Here is a 24,301-nt window from a genome sequence, read left to right as displayed (position 1 = left end):
AACTTAGGAGGGCAGGACTATTTTTACACAGACAGATGTGGTCTTCTTTAGGAGTGTCAGGCAGCATTAGTAAGGCAGTTAACTCGATGCTAAAATGATGCTGTATGAGACAAAAACCTTCTCTTACAACTGATGACACAGGTTTCCCAACACCAGAGGGGAGGGCTAATGATCCACATTTTGCATGTACCATTTCTTTTCTGACATTCAGAAACAGGATGCAGCATCTAACTTGTTTTAGTCAGCATCTGGTTAAACTGATCTTGAATCTTTTCCTGTTGTCTAGAGCAAAAGACAGTCTGAAGCAAACTCATGCTTACATGGTTCAGAAGGATCTGCTCTATGGATCAGGTGCAATCTCTCCAAATGCTAGAGACATGGTATTGATTATTGGTACAATTCAGTAACAAGTTCATCCCAGCAGTCCTTGTAGTAACTCAAACCAATCACTGGGCAAGTCCACCACTGAGACCAAGGTTGGCTAAGTAACAGCTGGCTTTGAAAAGGCTCAATGCTCAACTGAAAAGTCAAACTCACTCAGCATGGAAAAGACAACCTGGAGGCTATGCTGGGGTTCTGGTTTGTTTGTTGGGGTTTCTGTTTGTTTGCTTGTTTTGTGGTGGTGGTGGGGGTTGGTTTGCTTTTTAAACACATACAGCCACCCAATTCTCCTACCAGCTACACTGACCATGAGCCTGATTTCAAGTGTTTAAATAGAAATGCTGCCCAGTAAAATCTGCAATATGACCAAAGTTACTCTCTTCTCATTCTGTTCAACTATGGTTTATAAAAGCATCCCTTCCAGAAATTCCTCCCCCCAGTGTTTCTGTTCTTGCCATTGACCTCTTGATGTGCTGAAAGTCACCCTTTACTCCTCTGTTAGAATCATGCAGTGGAAAAGATGACTTCAGAAGAAAGAGGAAAACATGGACTGCAAGACATCATTTGAGACTGAGAAACAGCAAAAAGGTATTAGGTTAAGAGGACATCACAGGAACTGACAAAGAAACATCAAGGAGGATTCAAGAGAGAAAGTAACAGCAGCATGGAAAGCCTTATCCACAGAGACTGGAACCCAAACTGAATCAGCAACTAAGAATAGGTTGCATGATGGGTTCATAAGGTACAAGCACTACATAAAAGTACAAGTCACAAGACACTCCAGAAGTTGTGGGCTCACAAGGTTACAGGCAGCACTACTTGCAAGCTCCAGAGGAGCTTCCTGTTAGCCTGTAAGGAGGCTGGTTGCTACAGAGGCCAGTTTTCTTTTGTTACAAATTCCTTTTTCCATGCAATTCTCCCCAGCCAGCAGTATTAGTGACCACCTCCTCTGTCACTAATATTTTCCTCTTACAAATACTGTAGGTGAATTGTGGGATCCTTCCAAGTATCACTGCCAGAGGCAGATTGCCAGGCCTATGGAAAAAAAGAGTCAGGTTGCCTAGGTAAATCACTTCAGTGAGCAGACTCTGAAGTTGTCTATTTCACAGGGAAGCTTCCTGCAACCACTTCAAATCTGACAATTCCTACAAAGGTAACAGAATTTGTGGTACAGCTGGGAGATTTCTTTTCAGAACTGAGTAGAAGTTAAACTAGGAATATATTTGTTCATGCTTAACTTCACTACTGAATATTTAGCACTGGATAGAGTTAAACACTCAGTAGTAGTCAAATTCCCAAACTTGTGTCACTGTTCACAAATCTCTCTGATCTGGGTACTTTAAGGTGTTCACAGTCTCAGTCTTTGCCTGTACCAAGCTATGCATCGTGGTAGCTCTGAAATGATGCATGCCAAAGGCAGCACACAGAAAGGAAACAGAGGAAGATCAGAGGTGCCTCAAACTGAAGGCACTTTCACCATTTCCACAAGAATAAGAAATGGCCTTTTTGTTACCTCTCCCAGCAATGTTTTCAACACTTTAAGAAACATTTCAGTATAAGCCAGAACAAAGACTGAATTGTTCCAGAAAAGAATCCAAGGGGGGGGGGGGGAAGAACAGTTACAGCCAAATAAACTCAAAAGTTTATGCACAACCATGTAAAGGAGCTGATAGTGGGGAATGCTTCTGGAACTGTGTGCTCATGTACTCTTAGCTCAACCCCAATCATTCTGCTAATTCCTAGAGATAGCAGCTAAAATGGATCACACACAGTGCAACACTGCAATAAGATGGAAATACAGAGAGAGAGCAAGTGTTAATAGCAAGAAAGTTTTTTCTCAATGTAACTTTTTAAGAAGAAGGAAAAAAACAAAGGCTCCAACAAAGGAAGGAAAATAAAGCCAGAAGTCAGAGGGAATTCTAATCAGACCTTCAGCATCTTGCTGCTGGGAATAAAAGGGTAGAAAATGTAAGCTATCATCTGCTCAGGTCCAAACACTCAGTGCTTCCCCAGTCTTGGCATAACCACCTAATCTGTAGCCAGGAAGAATCATGGACTCTGGATTTTTTTTAAATCCTACTGTGATAAAAATCTTAAAAGTTACTGGGGATGGAAGGCAAAGAACTCAGGATTACTGCCCCAGAGTATTCAAAAACGTCAGCCTCCACCTCCTTAGCTGACATGAAAGAGCTCATCTAGCAGGAAACCAACAGACTGCTAAGCACCTCATTATGATAGTTTAATACTGCCTTCTATTTTAACAGAGCCTCAGAGTTAAGGGCATTGATTCTCCCGGGAAACTTCTGACCATGCAGGTACCTTTACAACTCTGAAATCGTGATTCACGGTCTAAAGCTTCACTTTATTCATCCAAATGAGTAAGAATGGATTACTGTTTGCAAACCATAATGAACATTTCTGTATCTCACCCTACTCTCTCTCACCTATCCATCAGCTAAAGCTGACTCTGGTTCAGAATAAACATGCACAGCCCAGGGGCATTAGTATGCAGGGACTCACCTGACATTGTCTGTTCCAGCCTGTGGATCAGTGACTTCTTAGCAGATTCAACATCAGGACTTGGGTAATCCAAAACCTGCCTGCACCAAACTAATGGGCTGACACATTTGTGCACTGAAGGCAGCTTCTTCTTTGGGGATGTATATAACCTGTAAAGGAGAGGGGAAAAAGTAATCTATGAAGACAGGGAAAATGAGCACAAGAGCAGGCATGTAACAAAATACCAAATACCATTCTGGTTTTGTAAGATTAGTCACACTGCTATACCCAAATGTAAAGAAAGCACAAGCTTTACCTTTCATTATTCTGGATACAGCATAACACTGATAACTTATACCCAGCCAAGGACTTCTGGCAAGAAGTGATGCCTGTACTGACACACTGGGATATACAACCTGATGTGCCAGAGAAAGCAAGTCTTCCCCTTTCAGACAGCTCAGGTGCATGGACAATTTCACTATGCCCCATCCAGGTACAAATCAGGATCAATCTTTTCAGATGTAAGTAACATTCACCTGGAAGCTGGAAACAAAGCACTATGCAACATGCAACTGGGTTTTTTTCCCTAAGCACAAAGAGGTAGCAAGTGATAAGCATCTTAACAGCCACAAAGCAGGGCAAAAGTGCATAGTATCAGTCAGGGTTGGAAGGGACCACAAGGATCAGCTAGTTCCAACCCCCCTGCCATGGGCAGGGACACCCCACACTAAATCAGGCTGGCCAGAGCCTCATCCAGCCTGGGCTTAAACACCTCCAGGGACAGGGCCCCAACCACCTCCCTGGACAACCCATTCCAGGGCTTCACCACTCTCATGGTGAAGAACCTTCTCCTCACCTCCAGCCTGAATCTCCCCACCTCCAGCTTCATTCCATTTTCCTGTAGCCCTATCACTACCTGAGATCCTGAGCAGTCCCTCCCCAGCCTTCCTGTAGCCCCCCTCAGATACTGGAAGGCCACAATGAGGTCACCTCAGAGCTTTCTCTTCTCCAGACTGAACAGCCCCAACTCCTTCAGTCTGTCTATGTAGGAGAGGTGCTCCAGCCCTCTGCTCATCCTTGTGGCCCTTCTCTGGACACGGTACACATCTACTACACTACTTCAGCAGTCTTTAACAATAAATGTCTCATTTTTACTTGTAATTTCTGTCCTAGCACCTGATCCTTTAGTTTTCCTTTGAACACAGAACAAAGGGACTATCTCTGTCCTGAGGGTATACTGTCAAGCATTAAAAACAGGGAGCAAGAGACAATGCACATAGGAGAGTAGAGAAAAACACAAAGACCTCCTTGTCTCGCAGGACATGCTGAGGCCCATCAGCACCTCCATTTATATTAGCATCAGTATTCCATGACTGAAGAAAGAAGTCTGAAGCCTTCAGACTGGAATACATTCAGCTGAAAATGTCTCCTTCCTCAATGACAAGAATACAGGAAAAGTCATAACCACACTCCAAATAGGGATATTTAAGCCTGATCTTTGGAGTAGAACCAAGCCTGGAAATGTTCTTTTTGCTTCAGCACAAACCCAACAACGAAGTGCAAGACCTGCAGCTCTAACTAGAGCTTATGCATATGCTAAAATGGATAAATGAGTGTTTCTTCTAGGAGTAATGACAGACTTCATACTCCCAGTGAATATGGTAGTATGCCACACTAACTTAGGAACATTTGACAGCCTCATCAGCCATGTTTCCACCCAGAACAGACAGCAAAAATCCTTGTTTCCTCTATGTCAACGATATCAGCAACACAGAAGTTATTTTCCCCAGCTCTATTACAGGATTAGCTGATTATTCCTCTGCAATTCTGGAACCTGAACTCAGTTTGGTTTATAAACAGCTTTAAAAGATTTATTTTTAACTACTCCTGAGGTCACCTCTTACAAAAGCTTCCATATGCTTACAAACCCATGAATCTCTCACCCAAAACACTGACCACTTGGTTTAGAGCATGCTGTGAAACACTCTCCCCTCAAACACTGAAGTCAGAAAGGTGCCTTTGCAAATGCAGGAGAGAGGACTGTTGTTAGCTGCTAGGTTTTCAAACAAAGATGAAGCTCTTTGTAGCAACACAAGCAGCCAGTGCCACACGCTATAGTCCATCTGGCTCACGCTGCTCAGTGCCACGCTGGTCATTCAGATGGCTTGTGTAGAAATCCTTACGATCTTCACAGGCACTCTGCCCACAAGAAAAGCTAAGAGCCCTGAGCATCCATTCAGGGAGGTCATTCTGCCCCTGTACACTGCACTGGTTAGGCCACACCTTGAGTACTGTGTCCAGTTCTGGGCCCCTCAGTTTAGGAAGGAGGTTGACTTGCTGGAGTGAGTCCAGAGAAGGGCAACAAAGTTGGTGATGGGCTTGGAACACAGCCCTGTGAGGAGAGGCTGAGGGAGCTGGGGCTGCTTAGCATGGAGAAAAGGAGACTCAGGGGAGACCTTACTGCTCTCTACAACTACCTGAAGGGGGGTTGTAGCCAGGTGGGGGTTGGTCTCTTCTCCCAGGCAGCCAGCACCAGAACAAGAGGACACAGTCTCAGGCTGTGCCAGGGGAGGTTCAGGCTGGAGGTGAGGATGAAGTTTTACACAGAGAGAGTGATTGCCCATTGGAATGGGCTGCCTGGGGAAGTGGTGGAGTCACCATCACTGGAGGTGTTCAGGAGGAGACTTGACAGGGTGCTTGGTGCCATGGGTTAGTTGATTAGGTGGTGTTGGATGGTAGGCTGGACATGATGATCTTGAAGGTCTCTTCCAACCTGGTTTATTCTATTCTATCCTTGGAAAGCACAAGAATCACTTGATCTTTGCACTTCTGTGTACATAATTACACAAACTGCTGTCCTTTCTGTGATTACCTACATGTAGTTACAAGCAATGCTTAACATTCAGTAGCTCTCTAACACTCCAAATTGGCTGTCTTCTCAGCATTTATTTGAATATAGTCTCTTCTCTCCTAGGGTATGGCTACACCAAGTGTCAAAGCCAAGGGACAGCTTCTGTGCTGTACAGGCTAGGCTCACTCTGGATAGCTAACATGCCTTGCTGTGTTGGAGAAGTTCCATGCACATTTGAAGTGTTTACAGTAATGCCAACTATAGAGCAGGCAAGAAACTAAATGCATGTCCTCTTTCAAAGACACACAAAAAGAATGCCTCCCCCAAACCAACAAGACTGATCAAATATTTTAAGCTTCAATACCTTCTTTTCTGCTATTTCCAGTCATTATGTTTGCTTTAGTTTATTTACTGAAGCCATCCAGGCTCACACAGCTCCCCCCTCCCTTTCTAACCAAGTATACATTGCATATTCTCCCACTTCTTGCCAGTCACCTGGTTTTCCTTTCACAGCCTTTGTCTCACACCTTACACTTCCAGACAGAAGTTCAGAATGCATGTATTTCATGCAACCCCACCACCTCATGACAAACACACATGCATTGATACAGGAACACAATGGCTCTTTCATGACAGCTCCTTGCACATCATGAAGTTGAAGTCTATTGCAAAGCAGGGGTCTTAATTTCCCATCTGATAAAGGACAGGCAAGCTCACACTTAATTCTCACATGACTTAATTCTACCAGGTCTGTCTGATTTGGATTAAAAGTAAACACCAAGGGCAGAGCTGAAAAATCAGTGACACTTCTACTTCCTCTCCTCCCAACAGCAGGAAGGGAAAAAACAGCAAGGAGGCTGTGAAGCATGCACAAATAACTGAAATAGGGCTAAATATCTTCTCTGTCAAACTGATGTTTAACCCAAAAGGTATCTCTGTCCAGTTCTGGACTCCCCAGTTCATGGAGGACAGGGCACTGCCTAAGAGGGTACAGCAAAAGGCTACAAAGATGATTAGAGGACTAAAACATCTGTCTTATGAAGAATTGTGGAGGGACTTGGTTTGCCTGGAGAAGACAGAGGGAGGAATCTTATCAATAGTTAAAGGGTGGGTGTCAGGAAGATGGGGCCAGTCCTTTGTGAGTGGTCAAAAGCATCACTTGTCCAATGACAGGACAAGAGGTAATGGGCATAAACCTGAACACAGGAAGCTCCACGTAAGCATAAGGAGGAACTTCTTTACTTTAAGGGTGGAGCAGCACTGGAGCAGGCTGCCCAGAGAAGTAGTGGAGTGTCCACGTCTGGAGTCATTCAAAGCCCATCTGGGTGCTGCTGTGCAACCTGCTCTAGGTGACCCTAGGGTGATTGGCCTCAATTGTCTCTGGAGGTCCCTTCCACCCCCTGTCATTCTGTGTATCACTGGTCCTGAGCTGAAGACGATTCCAGAAGAGATTCATTCCCATCTGTACCTGTTAATGCACTCTGCAGCAACACAACAGCACTCTTTGGCAGCACAATCTGTTCAAGACTGAAGATTACCTACAGTAAGAGGCTTCATACATCTTTCAACACTACTAAATCACTTTCTCAAAACAGGAAGTTGAAAACGATTAAGGAAGCTGACAGCTTGCAGTTACCACCCCTACAACAAATGTTAACATACTGGAAACCTACATTCCAGTTGCTCCACAAGACAGTAAAGGCTCCACAATTCAGCAACAGAAGGTCAAGGGAAAGAAAGAAGTATATAAAAAGCAGCTGAGGAGCTTTGACCTATTTTGAAGCAGTGTCTTAAGAAGGCCAGACACTACGATTCTGCTGCACACAGTAATATTCCCTTCCTCCAGCTGCCACTAGGCAACTATGCCCCAGCAATGCCAGTCTGAAGTTTCAAGCAGCCAGGAGCTCTACTGATTAGTTCCAGGAAGGCACAGCACACAAAGGGCATAGCTTTAGCAGCAGGCTGTCTCTGCCAGCTCAGATGATCACGTCAGCTGGAACAGGCAAGCTGTAACACATTGCACTGGGACACAGCTGAGCTGGAAAACACTTTGAAGGAGGAGATCACAACAGTGAGGTAGGAACAGAATAGCTATAGAGGGCTTACCTCACCTGAGGAACACCTCCCTGTGCATTAAAATACAAGAGGTTAGCTGCCACAGGCAAGGAACCAGAAGCCAAGATTCCAATTAGGAAGAAAGGCAGAGTCTTTGTGCATCAAAATCCTTCTACTGCTTAGTAGAAGGGAGAGGGAGAACACAAGCAGATGAGTATGAAGTCACAGACCCAAATAAGAAAGAAGATGGCAAGTGGAAGGAACTTTGAGTTAGAGGTCATTAACCTGAAGAGAAAAATGACAGGTGCAAGAGAGGCAATGAAACAGAATGGACAAAACACAGTGCAGGTAAAAGCAGGATTGAGAAAGCAACCTGAAGATGTGAAGGAAAGGAAAAATAAATGTGAAAAAAAACATTCAGAAATCTAAGGACAGATCAAGAAGAAGTTCCCCTAAAACACAAGGGGGAAATTCCCCAATGAAAAGCTACTGAAAAGAAATCAACCATGAGATTAGTACTGGACAGTCTGGGAAACAGACCATTTAGAGCTCCACAGTGCCAATCCCAACTCTTTTGGATCAGTCACAGAGTTCCAGGAGAAGCCATTTGGAGCAAATCCAGCAAGTTAAGATTCAAGATGGCTTTTGATTAAACAGCTACAGGTAAAGATCTGAAGGTCTCTGATAAAGGAAAAGGTAATCCCAAGCCTAAATGGCATTCCTGCACCTATCTGGCTCACAAGAGTCCCTCCTTCCTTCCCCCCCATGAAGTTCTTATCCTGCAGTTGTAACTGACAGACACGTCGCTCAGCTAATGACTAATTTGTGGGTGTACTTAACTGAATGCTTCTAGCTTTGAAAGATGAATGAGACACAGCAACACTCCAGGTCTCTCAAAATGAGATGAATGCTGCAAAAATGCTTTGACAAGCTCATTAAGCCATCGTTTTGGAAGAGCACGTCTCAGCTGCAGGATGTGATTTTCAAGTAGAGCAGGGAGGATTCAGGGAAGTTGCAAAGTGCAACTGGGAACACAACTACCAACAATTAAAGATAATTAGCTGTGCCCTGGCTAGTGGCTGGAAATGAATGCCAGTATCCATTTCCTCATCTCAAAAGAGTATGCTTCTTTCTGAAAGGAATGTCCATGGGACAGCACTGTGCCCTTCTGGCCGAGAGAGCCAATAGTATCCCTGGGGTGCATCAGGAAAAGCGTGGCCAGCAGGGCTAGGGAGGTTCTTCTCCCTCTCTGCTCTGCCCTGCTGAGACCACACCTGCAATACTAAGTCCAGTTTTGGGCTCCCCAGTTCAAGAGAGACAGAGACCTGTTGGAGAGCTGTGGGAATGAGGGGACTTGAGCACCTACCCTACAAAGAGAGTCTGAGAGCCCTTGGGCTATTTAGTCTTGAGAAGACTGAGAGGGGATCTGATCAATGTTTATCAATATCTGAGGAGTGGGTATCAAGTGGAGGGGGCCAAGCTCTTTTCAGTAGTGCACAATAACAAGACAAGGAACAACAGGTATAAGCTTGCACAGAGAAGGTTTCACCTCAATATGAGGAGAAACTTCTTTACAGTGAGGGTGCCAGAGCCCTGGAGCAGGCTGCCCACGGAGGTTGTGGAGTCTCCCTCTCCAGACACATTCAAAACCCACCTGGATGCATTCCTGTGCAGACTGCCCTGGGTGATCCTGCTTTGGCAGGAGGGTTGGACCCAATGGTCTCTGGAGGTCCCTTCCAATCTCTAATGTACTGTGATAGTGGGGAAAATGGGGAAAGGGGTCTTCAAAATCTTGGAAGACTCCCCTAACACCACCATGAAACTTCCCCAGAACTGTCACAAACCCCATACAAGTGCCCACTCTTGGAGCAGCCTCTCAGAAGGGACGTTAAGAGTATACATGCTCTAATGTGGTCCTGCTGATACTTAAAAGGTGCTCCTTTTAAGCTGAGAAGTTCTGTGGCCTACATGTGTTCCAAATACAAGTCTCCTTAATTACTAGGCTTGAGAGCTGTAATAACACCTACAAACAGTAGAGATGTGAATCATGCCTGAACAAGACACGATCATGCCATGAATTTCACAATACCATTAATACAGGAAATTCATCCCAGAGTATCAAACATAAATGTATCATAAAAGTATCAAACATAAGTAGCAACCTCAAACACCACAAATGTCACAAGAAATTAGAAAGGGGGGAAAAAAAGTTCTTCCTTCAGTCCTCAAACATGTTTCAAGAGGGGATCTTATTAATGTTTAGAAGTATCTGAAGGGTGGGTGTCAAGGTGAGGTGCCAGCCTCTTTTCAACGGTGTCCTGGGACAGGACAAGGGGCAATGGATATAATGTGGAACACAGAAGGTTCCACCTCAACACCAGGAGGCACTTCTTTACTGCAAGGGTGATGGAACCCTGGAAGAGGCTGCCCAGAGAGGTTGTGGAGTCTCCCTCTCTGTAGATATTCAAGACCCATCTGGATGCAGTCCTGTCTGACCTGCCCTGGCTCATCCTGCTTTGGCAGGGGTTTGGATTTGAGGATATCCAAAGGTCCCTTCCAAACTTTACCATTCTATGAAATGTAGATATCTCCAAGATATTAGTCAAATTCATTTGATACTACAGCAGTTGTTTCATTTGACAACCTGGTGACTGCTCTAATCCTTACTTCCCTCACATGCTGCTTCTCTGACCAGGATGATAATTTGAAAAGCCATTATCTGAACTCTGTTAAACCCCAACTTTAAATCAGATTGACGTTTAATCCACCACAGAATGAAAAGCATCAACTTCTCTTTTAGTTAGGTCACAGAGCAGGAATTGATCAGAACCTGTCCAGCTTCCAAGAGACCTAAACCACATTAATAAATGGCATTTCAGCAGCTGAGGAGGAATTGCTGCAATGTAATGTCAGCAATGGGAGTTCATTCAGCTCTATCCTGAAACACCCACCTGACACTTCACTAGGCTCACTATGAGAGAATTCAGGGCTTTGAAACAAAGTTAGTGCTCAAAGGGTTTTAAGTATGAGCTGAAAGACAATAATTACAGATTGCAACCACATTTGGACCTCAGTCAGTCAGCCAACTAACTGGAAAGGATGACTACAAGAGAAATGTAGACTAGCAAAGATAGGTGCCAATTTAACAGACATAGCTGCTGAATGAGAATGTGTCTGAACAGCAGAGCTACTCACTTTCCATTTTAACTAAACAGGATACCAGACCAATATGAGGTCTTCAATAACACTACAAAAGTAACTTTGAACTCTTAACATCAATGTAAACAACCCAGCAGTGATTTCACTTTAAACAGTGACCAAGTGCCTTTTGTTTGTAAATGAAGGCAGTGAGCAACAGCTATTTCAGTCCTGCCAAGGAGCCTTGACACAGCAGTGACATGAAAACACTGGTAAGTGCTAGGCTGTCATCACCTGAGCCCAGGTGGCCAAGAAGGCCAACAGCATCCTGGCTTGTATCAGGAACAGTGTGGCCAGCAGGAGCATGAAAGTCATTCTGCCCTGTACTCAGCACTGGTTAGGCCACACCTTGAGTCCTGTGTCCAGTTCTGGACCCCTCAGTTTAGGAAAGATGTTGAGTTGCTGGAAGGTGTCCAGAGAAGGGCAACAAAGCTGGGGAGGGGTCTGGAGCACAGCCCTGTGAGGAGAGGCTGAGGGAGCTGGGGTTGCTTAGTCTGGAGAAGAGGAGGCTCAGGGGAGACCTTCTTACTCTCTACAACTCCCTGAAGGGAGGTTGTAGCCAGGTGGGGGTTGGGCTCTTCTCCCAGGCAAGCAGCACCAGAAGAATAGAATAGAATAGACCTTCAAGATCATCACGTCCAACCCATCAACCAATCCAACCCACCTAAACAACTAAACCATGGCAAGAGGACACAGTCTCAAGCTGTGCCAGGGAGGTTTAGGTTGGGTGTTAGGAAGAAATTCTTCACAGAAAGAGATTGGCCACTGGAATGTGCTGCCCAGGCAGGTGGCAGAGTCACCATCACTGGAAGTGTTTAAGAAGAGCCTGGCTGAGGCACTTGGTGCCATGGTTTAGTTGATTAGATGGTGCTGGATGATGGGTTGGGCTCAATGATCTCAAAGGTCTTTTCCAACTACCATTGAAAGAGGACACAAGTTCTGAAGTTTGCTGAGCAATTATATGGACAAAGCCAACACACAGGAAGCTCTAGGCTCACTGGTGCACATAAATTTGGGAGACAAAGCACTGCTATGTTTTCCTCACGTTTAAAAGAAACCTGCTCAGAAAGTTCAGCTCAGAAAGTTCAGCTCGGTGCCTACCAAGTTGCCACACTCAAGTTGCAGTGGGTTTGCAGCACATTAACCAACCTCCAGTAATTGCCCACGTGTGCACACTTACCCTGCAATAATCTTGGGACAGCTCACTTCTGAAAAGCAGCAGAGCAAGCCACCTTATGTACTGTTACCAAGTTGTCTCCATTGTGCTGTATGTCCACACCCAACCTTACCCAGCAAGTCAGGCGAGGAGCTATGTTATCTTGCCCTGCCCCTCTGGAGATTTCTCCACCTGGTCCCCCCCTTACTGCCCTTTTGTCTTTTTGATTAACTAACCACAAAGAAAAAAGGTCTGTGCAGCTTGAATTGGGAAAAAAACAAACAAACTTGTTTGATCCAATCTGGTTCAAGAACAGCTAAAGAGGAACACCTATGAAATAGTTTACCAAAGCCACTGGTAAATTCTTGAGCAAATAATTATCAGGCCTAAGGCAAAGTCTCCCTGGGCCCAGGCACAGCTGGGTTCTGTCAGCATGTGCACAGTGGCAACCTGCTAGAAAGTTTCAGCACATTAAACAGGGGTCAGAAGCATATGGCTAAGAAACTCTGTCTGAAGTCACTGAAATGCTTGCAGCTATTTAACTCTGATTGGAAGGTCATCTTATGGCTGTACTCTTTTAAAACCTACAGCACATCTGGATTTAACTAATGACAGCAAAGAGGAACAAAAACCCCAAACCAACCTGGTCCCAAAGTCCACTAACGCTGCACTGCTGTTTTAACAGCCAATGCTGCTACCAAAGCAGCACTATCACAAATTTCTTTTCATGTGGTAGTAGTCTAGGGCAACTCCACCTTCTCCTTTCCCATTTTTCACTCCACACTTCTGCCCTGTGCAGACTTCTCTAAAAGCACTTAAAGAATTAAAACCTAAAACTGAGATGCTTGGTTCTAAACTGCAGATTTAAAAACCAAGGCATCACATTCCAGCAATCCATTTCAGTTCCATCTCAAACCCATAGCCAAACCTCACAGGCACTAATCTCATGAGAGCATTAAACATAAAACAACGTCATTTCAGCCATGAAGAAAACTATTTCTTCTGCCACTACAAGGCTGCAATTTCCTAATGGGGTGTGTGAATACATGGACTGAAAAAAACAAAACACCTTTATTACACAAGGCAAAGAGCAGAACAGAGACAATCAGCACCCTTCATCACCTATTATCTTCCACAGCAAGGTTCTTCTGAGATCAGAAGACAAATCTATGCAGACAATCAGAACAGCTAAGAGGAATTAGTGCTTCATGCACAAACTGCAATTTACATACAGTTTGTTTCCACATGAGGTCTCCTTAGCTGGGAAGTGGCCTTTGCTTTCTACAGTGATGTAATCTCCTAATTCAAACAGGATTTTGGGTTAAGCAGTAGTGATCCAAATCCATTTGAGCCTGAAAGAGCTGACATGAGGTTTGAATTTTGAGTACATGCACTCCTTCAGTTGATACAATTGTTTTTTGAGTGACCTGGCCTGACTGCCTGAGCAGTGGGATCTTTATGAAACAGTTTAAGAGAAGTCCACTTACACCATCCCTCCTACTTTCACAAACTTGTTGCTTTTTGATTGCCCTGCCAAGTCTCTGAAAATGGTCAATTTCACTTACAGCACTAACCTCCATTCATCAAATGCAGAAAGTCATCCCACCTTGCTAAGAAAAATAGGTTTGGAGCATTTAGTACCTCAACAACTGAAACAAATGGTGGTCATAAATTCCAGGAGTTTGGGTTTCCCTTTTTACAGTGCAATTGCTCCAAATAAATATGTCATCAATCAAGCCAAACCACATTTATCAGTAAGTGCATATTAAACTATAGCATGGGAGGGGGAAAGAAAAGGGTTTCATTACACAGCCATACTTCACACAGAATCACAGCATCAGCCAGGTTGGAAGAGACCTCCAAGATCAAGTCCAACCAATCACCCAACCCTAACTAATCACTAAGTGCCTCATCCAGGCTCTTCTTGAACACCTCCAGGGAGGTCGACCCCACCACCTCCCTGGGCAGCACATCCCAATGGGCAATCTCTCTTTCTGAGAGGAACTTCTTTCTGAGAATATACTTCTTTATATGTAGGCCAACTTTTAACAGCTGCTCTTTTCTAGGGGTCTCAGACTATGATTGAAAATTAACATGACAGTGGCTAAAACATTAGGTAAGGACTGAAGATACGGAGTAGACTGTGCTCAAGTTTTGATGCCTGCTGAGGTTTGTAACTTGCACAGAAACATGAGTGAAGCCCCAACAACAGGCAGCATTAAGTAATGTGCCAAACACCTGACACCAGCAAGAGCAGGGCTCAGCGAACTGTGCTGCCTGCCCCATGAGTGCCCAGCGCTGCATAAACAAAACCACGCAGCATTTCTGCTGTCACTCTTGTGACATTAGCTTCCACCAACGAGATGCATTATGCTGTCTGGGATTTAGGATTCATACATAAACCAGTAACATCTACTGTCACTAGAATTCATGACATCCACAAGCTTGGCCACCCCACTCCAAATGTATCACGTTTCATTTCCCTCGTGCTACATAAGCTGGTAGATTTCAAGGCATAAATGGAGAAAGCAGAGTAGCTGCTGTGCACAGGCTCATCATCTGGAAGATGATGCCTCGTGGTAATTTAGCAAAGTCGAGTTGGAGGAGCATAAGCTGATGCTCTCAGACTTCTCCAGTGGCTCAGGCTGGATGTCAGACAAATGATTCTCCAAGGAAGCACACGCATTGTCTCCTCCCTGAGCAACTAAACATTGCTCACACATGACACCATTCCAGTGCCTCTAAAGGAGGTTCCAACTCTAAAACCCATTTTCTTTCTTTGTTTTTTTTTTTAATTGTCTGGCTGTTCCCTCACAAAGATCTTTGTGGCTGAACCTACAACCAGTTCTGACCCTTGTCAGACTGCTTTTGTTACACACTTCTCCTCCCTGGACACGCGTCCCTTGTGTTTCTCTGTTGACACTGTGCTCCTCCCCTCCGTTTCTCCCGCAGCTGTAATGCTGCTCCTCAACTGGTGTCACGGGAAACCTCAATAAGACAGCTGGGGATCAGCATGTTAAGGGAGAGCAAACCTTGATTCTCAGTAGAAGCTCATCCCAGTGTAATAAAGACAAGGTGAGCTGCCACCTGCGTGTCTTTCTGCTGGAGCAGCAGGGTAAGCAGTCTATTTAAAAAGAGAGGAATCACCTGAGGTAAACTGTGGTCCTACACAGTAGAAATAAACGAAAACACCTGAGGACAACACGTTTATGAGATGCAGGAGCATGTTTACCTCTGCTGCCTCCACAGCTGAAAGAAATCAAGGCTTAAAACATGCTTGATGCACGCTTGCAGAAGCATAACAGTACCTGGGAGCTAATCCTGCAGCACCCCAGATACCTTCCACAAGTTTCTCAACACCTCCGCACCTTCTGAACTTGTGCAAACACCGACGCCTGACTGAGGGGCAGCACTGGAGCACACTCCGGGCTCCGAGTGACCCAACAGAATGCCCTCAGCCACGACCGAACAAAAGCGGCGAGCCGCAGGCCTGCCGGGAGGTGCGATGCCATGTGCAGACACCCAAACACCCTTCCCCTGCAGGCTTCAGCACATCTTGGGGAGCTAATCCCCTCATCCAGCCCCAGAGGGCGAGGCTGCCTCTCGACACAAAGCCCGGAGACCCCCTCCGACACCAGGCACACGTCTAGAGACGGCACCTTCCCCCCAGAGGGCAGCGGGGTAGGGGCAGGACGGTTGCTTTTCCGCCTACCGGCGGCGGGGAGCAGCGGAGAGAAGAGCAGCGGCGAGGGGCACCCCCACCCCATCCCCACCCCGGCCCCTCCTCACCAGCTGGTCTCGTCCTCCTCGCAGCCGGACAAGCGCTCCAGCTCCTCCGGCCTGAGCAGCGCCGCCTCGTCCAAGAGGCCATTGCCCTCCCCTCCGGCCGCGACGCCGCCGGGCTCCTCGGGAGGCGGCCGCCGGGCAGCGGCCCTGGGGCTGAGGCAGCGGCCGTCGGGCGGGGAGGCGGTGGGGGGCGACGGGGAAGGCCCTCCGCCCAGGAGGCGCTTGGGGCTGGCGGGGGCGGCGGGCAGGGCGCCGTGGCGGCTGCGGAGCTGCTCGTTCTGCTTTTCCAGCTTCTTCACCAGCTCCTGCAGCTTCCGCACCTCCGCGTCCGCGTTCACGCCTGAGCCGACGTCCTCCATGGCGCCCGCCGGCAGAGGGGCGGCTGACGCGGGGAAGGGCGGCCGCGCCGCCCCCGTCTACATGGCCGGGCGGCCCGCGGCGGGGGAGGGCTGTGGCGCGGCGGGGCGGGCCGCGAGCGCTCGCCTGCTGCTGCCTCTGCCGCCGCCTCCTCAGCTGCGCCGGCGGCCGGGGGGAGGGACGGAGGACGCGCATCCGGCCGCCGCCATCTCGCCACCTCCCGCGGCCCGGCTCTCGGCTCTGACGTCATAGGCGTCACCCGGAAGCGGCGCCTGCGCTGCCGTCGGGCTGGTGTCGCCGGGGCTGGTGCTGGGGCTGAGGCGCCTCCAAAGGCTGAGCTGCCTCCAGTCTTCTCTTGCCGGCCCTGCTGGGGAAAACCTTTCCTCACCGCCGCCGGGCGCCGTGTGAGCGGCCGCTCCGGTAGCCTCTCTGCCGAGGAAACAGCCTGGCCTGGCCTCCAGTCCCGTCTCCTGGCGATTGCAGGTCCCCCGCAGGAGATGTGTGTGCAGCCCTGGCACACCTTCCCGAAACGCTGGAATCCTCTGGAGGCTCTGGTGATGGTCTTCGGGCCCTCTGAGTGTGAACAGTTCTCTGGATAGCACTTGAGCGTTTCAACCTGAAAGGAGGTTGTGGCCAGGTGGGGATTGGTCTTTTCTCCCAGGCAACCAGCACCAGAACAAGAGGACACAGTCTCAAACTGTGCCAGGGGAAGTTTAGGCTGAATGTTAGGAAGAAGTTCTTCCCAAAGAGAGAGAGTGCTTATTGGGATGTGCTGCCCAGGGAGGTGGTGGAGTCACCATCCCTGGAGGGGTTCAAAAAGGGATTGGACGTGGCACTTGGTGCCATGGGTTAGTTGTCAGGAGGTGTTAGGCAATAGGTTGGACTTGATGATCTCTGAAGTCTTTTCCAACCTTGTTGATTCTCTGATTCTAAGTGGGCTGGAAGAGGACAGGAGTCTGCAGGGGATGACACCACAGATAAGTGGTGTTCACCAGGTTCAGAGGGGGAAAAAGGGAAACCAGAGTGGGGTGCTCAAACCTGTGGGGTATGCTAAGGAGCTGCAAAGCTTGGGGGGCTGTGAACGTATCACAGTATCGCCAAGGTTGGAAGAGACCTCGAGGATCATCGAGTCCAACCTGTCACCACAGACCCATGACTAGACCATGGCACCAAGTGCCACGTCCAGTCCCCTCTTGAACACCTCCAGTGGCAGTGACTCCACCACCTCCCTGGGCAGCACATTCCAATGACAAATGACTCTCTCAGTGAAGAACCTTCTCCTCGAGCCTAAACTTCCCCTGGTGCAGCTCAAGACTGTGTCCTCTTGTTCTGGTGCTGGTTGCCTGGGAGAAGAGACCAACCCCTTCCTGGCTACAACCTCCCTTCAAGTAGTTGTAGACAGCAATGAGGTCACCCCTGAGCCTCCTTCTCTCCAGGCTAAAATGTCACGCTGTTGTGTTTGGATTGTGTCGGGTACAGTGCAGGAGGTGTTGAGGCTGCCAGACACGAGTCTATAGCATTCTTATGTATGAGATCAGGGATGGGATCAGTCCTTGTCTTAACCAGTAGCCTCCCATTATGCACTCAAAGATCACATTATTGCTTTAGGCACAGTATTGTTTGAGAGTCTGTGCTAGGGTGGTTATAGACTGTGCCTGTTAGGCCCTCACCAGATTACAGATCATTGTTTCCTCCAAACCTTAAGTATTTAACCATATTAAAATGCTTCCAGGCTGGAACCTTCTAATAAAACAATTTTAATTACTCCTATGGTAATCTGTCTTCATTATCTGCTAGCCAAACAACGTTTTTATCAGCAGCAAGCTTTACCACAGGTTTTTGTATCACTCACAACTGCAAAACTGTTAAACAGTTTGGGGCCATGATTTGAAGCTTTGGGGCACTCTGCTCATTGACACCACGTTTAATAACCACCACTGGCAACACTTGGAGACTGGTCTGTTAACCAGTTTATGAATCCAGTTCATTTTCTCTTTAAGCCTGTATCATTTGGTGTCAAATCAAATGCCTTAAGGGAATCCAGATATGTTCAGTGAGCACAGCTGCATTATTAACAGCACTCAAAGAGTTGTCCCAAAAGGCAAGCAAAAGGATAAAAGTATTGTTGGCACCAAGGATCTTCTGTGACACTGGCACTTTCAGTGACATTGCTGGCAATTCAGTGGTTGCTGAGTGTGACAGTGGTCTTGACCTATCCAGGGAGGTTTATTCCAGCTTGGAATATTTATGCAGGAGCACAGAATATGGCTTCCTTTTTGTTCTTTATCTATCCTGATTCCAGTTGTAAGTGGCATGACAAACCTTTGGCCATTTGGCATTAATCATACTTTTATAGTAGCAATAGAAGGAGTTCAGCTACTGGAATCAGCTGGTGGCTGAGGTCAGGAAGGGGACAGTGTGAAGTGAGCTTCTAACAAATGGCTGTGGCAGGAAGGGAAGGCAGGCAGCACAAAAGAGCGTGGCCATAAAGAGCTCCAGGCTGCTAGGAGTCGCAGCCATCCATGGTGATTATGTCATGTTCAGACGCCTCCTAGTGGAGCAGCTCTGAGCCCTGAAGAGGAGGCTGGCCCCTATCTGCATCCAGCCTCTCCTTCCTCTTTCTCCTCCCTTCCCTCAGCCCCTTTTATAGTCTATGCCACAGATCCCCTACCCCAACTTTCTGTCCCTTGCTGACACCATTACTTTGCTGCCAACAGCTCTAGCGATGATTTCTCCCTACAGGACACACTCCCTGGTGGTGTGTGGAAGGCAAGGGGCAAAGTGAGAACAAACCAGTCTGAGAGCTGCTGTATCATCTGCTTATTTTGACAAAAAGCAAAGGCAATTGGTTAATAATCACCATGATCTGTGCTTGAAGAGCAAGGACTCCAGTCCTGCTCTCTCATTCACTCTTGTGCTGCCAGTGCCCTTCTCAGGTTTCAATAACTGAGAAGCAGCAAGGCTTGGGCCAGAAGCCTCCCGTGAAATCTCAGGGTAACAATGGGCTTCTGGGAGCTTCTTGGTCATCAGATTCCAAGTTTGCCCTGGCCAGATGTGAGAGGCCACACCCAAGCAGAGGCCCCTGGATGATTATACACAAATAGCATTGACAGTGATGCCACAGAAATGAAGTCTTTCCACTGTGTCATAAGAGACAGAGAAATTCCTCTGCATGTGAAATTAGACCTGCTGCAGATTTTCTTGTGAGCAGCTGCAGCCTGTGCCCATCCTGTCTTTTCCACACACAAGGGGAAGGAAAGGAAAGCAGCCTTTCTGCACTGCTTGCTTCTCTCCTCTGACTTGGGGCAAGTTCTTAACTCATGTCATGAGAAGAAATAAGGAGCACTCCCTCCATAGCAAAAGAAGCCTGGACAAGGCTCACTCAATTCAGCATACATCCCTCTGACAAGTGGTTCCTGAGAAGGAGGACACCAGGAGCCTTGATTTGATGGCCTTGGAGGTCTCTAGCATGGACAATCCTGTGGTTAGTTTCTCATGGCTGTAATTCACAGAAGTACAAAATGTTAGGGTCTGTGAAAGGACCTCTGAGGATCATCAAGTCCAATCCCCCTGCCAGAGCAGAATCACCTGAAGCAGATCCCATAGGAACACATCCAGCTGGGCCTTGAAAGCCCCCAGAGATGGAGACTCCACCACCTATTCACTGCACTGCTGTTTTGTTAGAATCTCTCTTTGAAAGCTTTGTTTCAGCTGTCACCTGGGACATGTAAAGATTCCTCTCAGGGGAAAGAACACAGGAGGATGGGAAGTTAACATTTGTAACAAATATTTAACTTCACGCCTGGAAAACAGGGCTGGATTTAAGCAGCTTTGTTTAGTCTCCTGCAGGAGTTTGTTGCCTGCCAGAGCTCTCAAAGGAGGCGTTCAGCAGGCCCACACATGTTGGTGTCAGGCAGTGTTGATCTAAACTCTTGACAAAACAGAAAGTATCATTTGTCATCTCAGTGTCTAGTGTGTGCAAACACTGCATGCACAGCCTGCACCCCTTTCAGAATGTCTCCTTTGCACAATTAATGTCAAAGCTCTTCAGCTGGCTCTGTTGAATCAGAGAATTGTCAGGGTTGGAAGGGACCTCAAGGATCATCCAGTTCCAAACCCCCTGCCATGGGCAGGGACACCTCACACTACAGCAGGTTGCTCACAGACACATCCAGCCTGGCTGCAAACACCTCCAGGGATGAGGCTTCCACCACCTCCCTGGGCAACCTGTGCCAGGCTCTCACCACCCTCATGGGGAAGAACTTCTTCCTAACATCCAATCTGAATCTACCCATTTCTAGTTTTGTTCCATTCCCCCTATCACTCCATGGCACCCTAAAAAGTCCCTTCCCAGTTTTCTTGGAGCCCCCTTCAGATACTGGAAGGCCACAAGAAGGTCTCCTCAGAACCTTCTCTTCTCCAAACTGAACAACCCCAATTCTCTCAACCCATCTTCACAGGAGAGCAGCTCCAGCCCTCTGCTCATCCTCATGGCCCTTGTCTGGACACCTTCCAGCACCTCCAGTGCTTTCTTGTAAACAGGGCTCCAGAACTAGACACAGTACTCTATGTGGGGTCTCACAAGAGTGGTATAAGAATAGAATAATAAACCAGGTTGGAGGAGACCTTCAAGATCATCATGTCCAACCCATCAACCAATCCAGCCCCCCTAAACAAGAGGGGGAGAATCACCTCTCTTGACCTGCTGGCCATGCAGAGAGGTGGGTGCTGGTCTCTTCTCACAGGCAATTAGTAATAGAACAAGAGGGAATGACCTCAAGCTACAACTGGGTAGGTTTAGACTGGAAAAAACTCCACAGTGAGAGTGGTCAGGCATTGGAATGTGCTGCCCAGGGAGGTGGTGGAGTCACCAACCCTGGGTGTGTTTAAAGGTGGTTTGGATGTGGTGCTTGGGGCTGTGGTTTAGGGGTGACCCTTGTAGAGTAGGGTTCTCAGCTGGTGATCCTGAGGGTCTTTTACCAACCTGAATGTTTCTGTGATTCTGTGATCATGGTATCTGAGCTCATCCACAGGCTGAAGATCCTTTGCTCCTTGCATTTTTGAGTACCTGCAGGTGCAACTCACTAACAAATGCAGACTCCCTTTTGTCACACAGTTAGCTACCAGTAGCTCATGTTTGTCGATCACTTGGAATCAGCTTAATTGCTCTGCAGAAAACTGCTGAGCTCCACACATTTAAACTGCTGTGGGGAGGCAGAAGTGACTCAGGACACTGGGAAAGGATTTTCTATTGTGGAGAAGATACATGACTTACATTCACTTGCAGACTGCAGTGATTTCATCCACTTGGGTAACACTGAGTGAAACCTTATATGTCTCCACCCATATGAAGCAATCCTCTGTTCTAATAGTCAGAGGAAAAAAAGAAAAGGTTTCTTATTTTACTGAGAACTCTCCTGACACACCTCTATTAACAAGCCAGCACTGGAAGGAGGAGTTTGTTGCACTCAAGCAGCTCCTAAAACAATTTTCCCCATGTACTTTTTAACAGGGGGGAAAAAAAACCCACTAAATTTACAATTATGAAAGGAAATGGTATGACCAGTTTTAATAATAAAACCACTATATACATAAAATAATTACTAAAGAAGCCTGAGTTATACCCCTGTGTTTGTGCTTTCCCTTCTCCTCTCCCCTCCCACCCTCTCTCCTTTCTCCTCTCCTCCCCTTTTCCTCTCCCCTTCCCTTTGCTCTCCCCAGGCTGCTTAGCTCAGCACAGCAGGTTTCCGTCGCCATCTAGTGACACCGGTTGTGCCTGAGTCAGAACCGGGCAGTCAACCTCAGCCTTCCCAGGCAGAAAGCTGTGCACCAAGGCTCTTACCAGCCTCTTCCAGAGGACTCTGCTCTGGTGTCTGAGGAGGTGTCCCAGAGAGGGTATAAATGCATCTCACGTTCTGCTGAGACAGCTTCTGCTGCATCTGTGCTGTGTAGAGGAACCACAGGGATGTGTATGCTCTGCTCCCCAAGCTGACAATTCCCTGCCTAGATTTTGGGAGCACTTGGAGAAGAACCCCTGCTCATTCCATGGTGGAAGAAACTCCTTGGGTTTGGGGGATGCCATAAAGTAAAGCTGAACAGTGCAACCAGTCTCAACCCTTCACTGATCATCTCTTCAGCATCAGTATTATCTTTTATCACAATGCCATGAGGTTTTGTTTTGTTTTCTTCTGGATTCTGGCAGGGTCATTTACAAAGAAAAAAAAAATACTAGTTCACCAAACAGTGGTAAAAGAACAAATAATGCACAGGGTCAAACAAAACATTCCTGCTTGCACTGCTGCTTTTTCTGGTGCTACTCCGTGGTCTCCAGCAGCTCACCTAAACTGGCTAGCCCCAGGGTGGAGCTGAGCTGATTTAAGCCACTGCAGACTCTGCCAGCAAGGATGAGCAAAAGGAATGGCCCTTCAGGGAAATCTGAAGAAAATCCAAAGGCATTTTGGTTCCCAGAGCCTGTTGCTTGGTGCATCATTAAGTGCATACCTTCTTGCTGAAGTCCACAGGAAGAACCATGCTTAGATTTCCTACTGCAGGAATATTAGAGGGCTTGTGAGCGAGAGGCAAACTGGGAAAGTGCTGTTTAGGAATACTGATAGCCTCAGTAGAGGCCAGGAAGTGTCTTGCTATGCTCAACTAGATGTTGCTCTGGGCAAAATTATCTAGGTGAGGTTGCCCCTGCTTGCTGCAGAGGGGGTTAGGCTAGATGGCTTTTGGAGGTCCCTTCTAACCCAGACCATTCTGTGATCCTGTTTCAGAGAGTAGAAGAGAATAGAACAGAATAGAACAGAATAGAGTAGAATAGCATGGAGTAAACCAGGTTGGAAGAGACTCTCAAGATCATCGTGTCCAACCTATCATCCAACACCACCTAATCAACTAAACCATGCAAGTAACAAGGGTAAACACTGGGGAGGAAGGACTATGCAAGCCAAAGGATACTACCTTGAGAACAAATGACTATAAACTAGCTGCCACTGAATCCAAACTGATGGTCACCACCAGATAATCTAGAATTGTTCATGATTGAGGGGAGAAGAGGCAAGCAGCTGTCTTCCAGCTAGTCTGCTGCTCTTGTTTGTGGCCTGTGCTTGTGAGGTTGCTGTGATAACAGGTAGGAAGGATTTTCCAGCTTCCTCCACAATCATGTCACAGTTCTACAGTCTGAACATGCTCAATGGAAACAATACAGGATCACAGGATGTTAAGGGTTGGAAGAGACTTATGGAGATCTTCAAGTTCAACCCCTCTGCTAGAGCAGGACCACAGAATCTAGCACAGGTTGCACAGGGACACATCTAGACAGGGCTTGAAAGTCTCCAGAGGAGTCTCCACAACCTCTCTGGGCAGCCTGTTCCAGTGCTCTGGGACCCTTACAGTGAAGAAGGTCTTCCTCATGATGAGGTGGAACTCCCTGTGCTGTAATTTACATCCACTGCCCCTTGTCCTATCACAGGGCACAAGTGAGCAGAGCCTGTCCCCTCCTTCCTGACACCCAGCCCCCAAAACATTAAGAAGCAATACATTGATGCACATGCTTAACTTTAAAACCAAGTTTCAGGGCAAAACCTGAATCATGAGGAAAGCAAGCTGTATAATGGAACCTCTCATTTAAATTCAAGCAAGGCAGCACAGCCAAGCTTAACAGAAGGAAAGATTTCACTGCATTTTATAAGCCAAATTTAACTCACTATAGTGTAGGCTCATCAGTGCCTAAAGATGAAAAAAAACCCATATTATAACCAAAACCTGACCTCAGCTTACTCCCTATTAAATCAGGGGGAAAGAAAAGCTCACAGCAGGGTCCCCTCAGAACCTTTTGTAATTCAGGTAAGTTGCAACCTTACAGCCTTGGTGTTGCTTTTCTGTTACTGTATGTGATAATTATGAGTGTGCCAGCACACACAACATGTTGCAGGTCTTCACTGATACATATCTATCTATATCTATCTTTATCTTACTCTATCTGAGGGAAGGGAAGGGAAGGGAAGGGAAGGGAAGGG

The 24,301-nt window shown here is 47.0% G+C and overlaps 1 protein-coding gene across 2 annotated transcripts in view; it reads right to left on the bottom strand.

The window, feature by feature from the left end:
- The window catches only part of SLAIN2 (SLAIN motif family member 2), a 42,742-nt gene extending 26,301 nt beyond the window's left edge, over positions 1–16,441 (bottom strand). Inside the window, exons 1-2 of one of the 2 annotated variants that reach the window (XM_068137659.1) lie at positions 15,930–16,441; positions 2,902–3,050 (exon numbers count right to left, since the gene is read on the bottom strand). In XM_068137659.1, the coding sequence (XP_067993760.1) occupies positions 2,902–3,050; positions 15,930–16,285 (505 nt within the window). In that variant the 5' untranslated portion in view covers positions 16,286–16,441. The remainder of the gene's footprint in view (positions 1–2,901; positions 3,051–15,929) is intronic. The other variant, XM_068137660.1, reaches the window with a different exon arrangement.
- Between the last annotated feature and the right edge of the window lie 7,860 nt (positions 16,442–24,301).

Source organism: Melanerpes formicivorus, unplaced genomic scaffold (genome assembly GCF_026170545.1).
Source record: "Melanerpes formicivorus ecotype bairdi unplaced genomic scaffold, bMelFor1.0.p_v2 SCAF_4, whole genome shotgun sequence".
Taxonomy (NCBI): Eukaryota; Metazoa; Chordata; class Aves; order Piciformes; family Picidae; genus Melanerpes; species Melanerpes formicivorus.
Note: the sequence above shows the minus strand (reverse complement) of the source record. Positions and strands in the feature narration are given on the sequence as shown.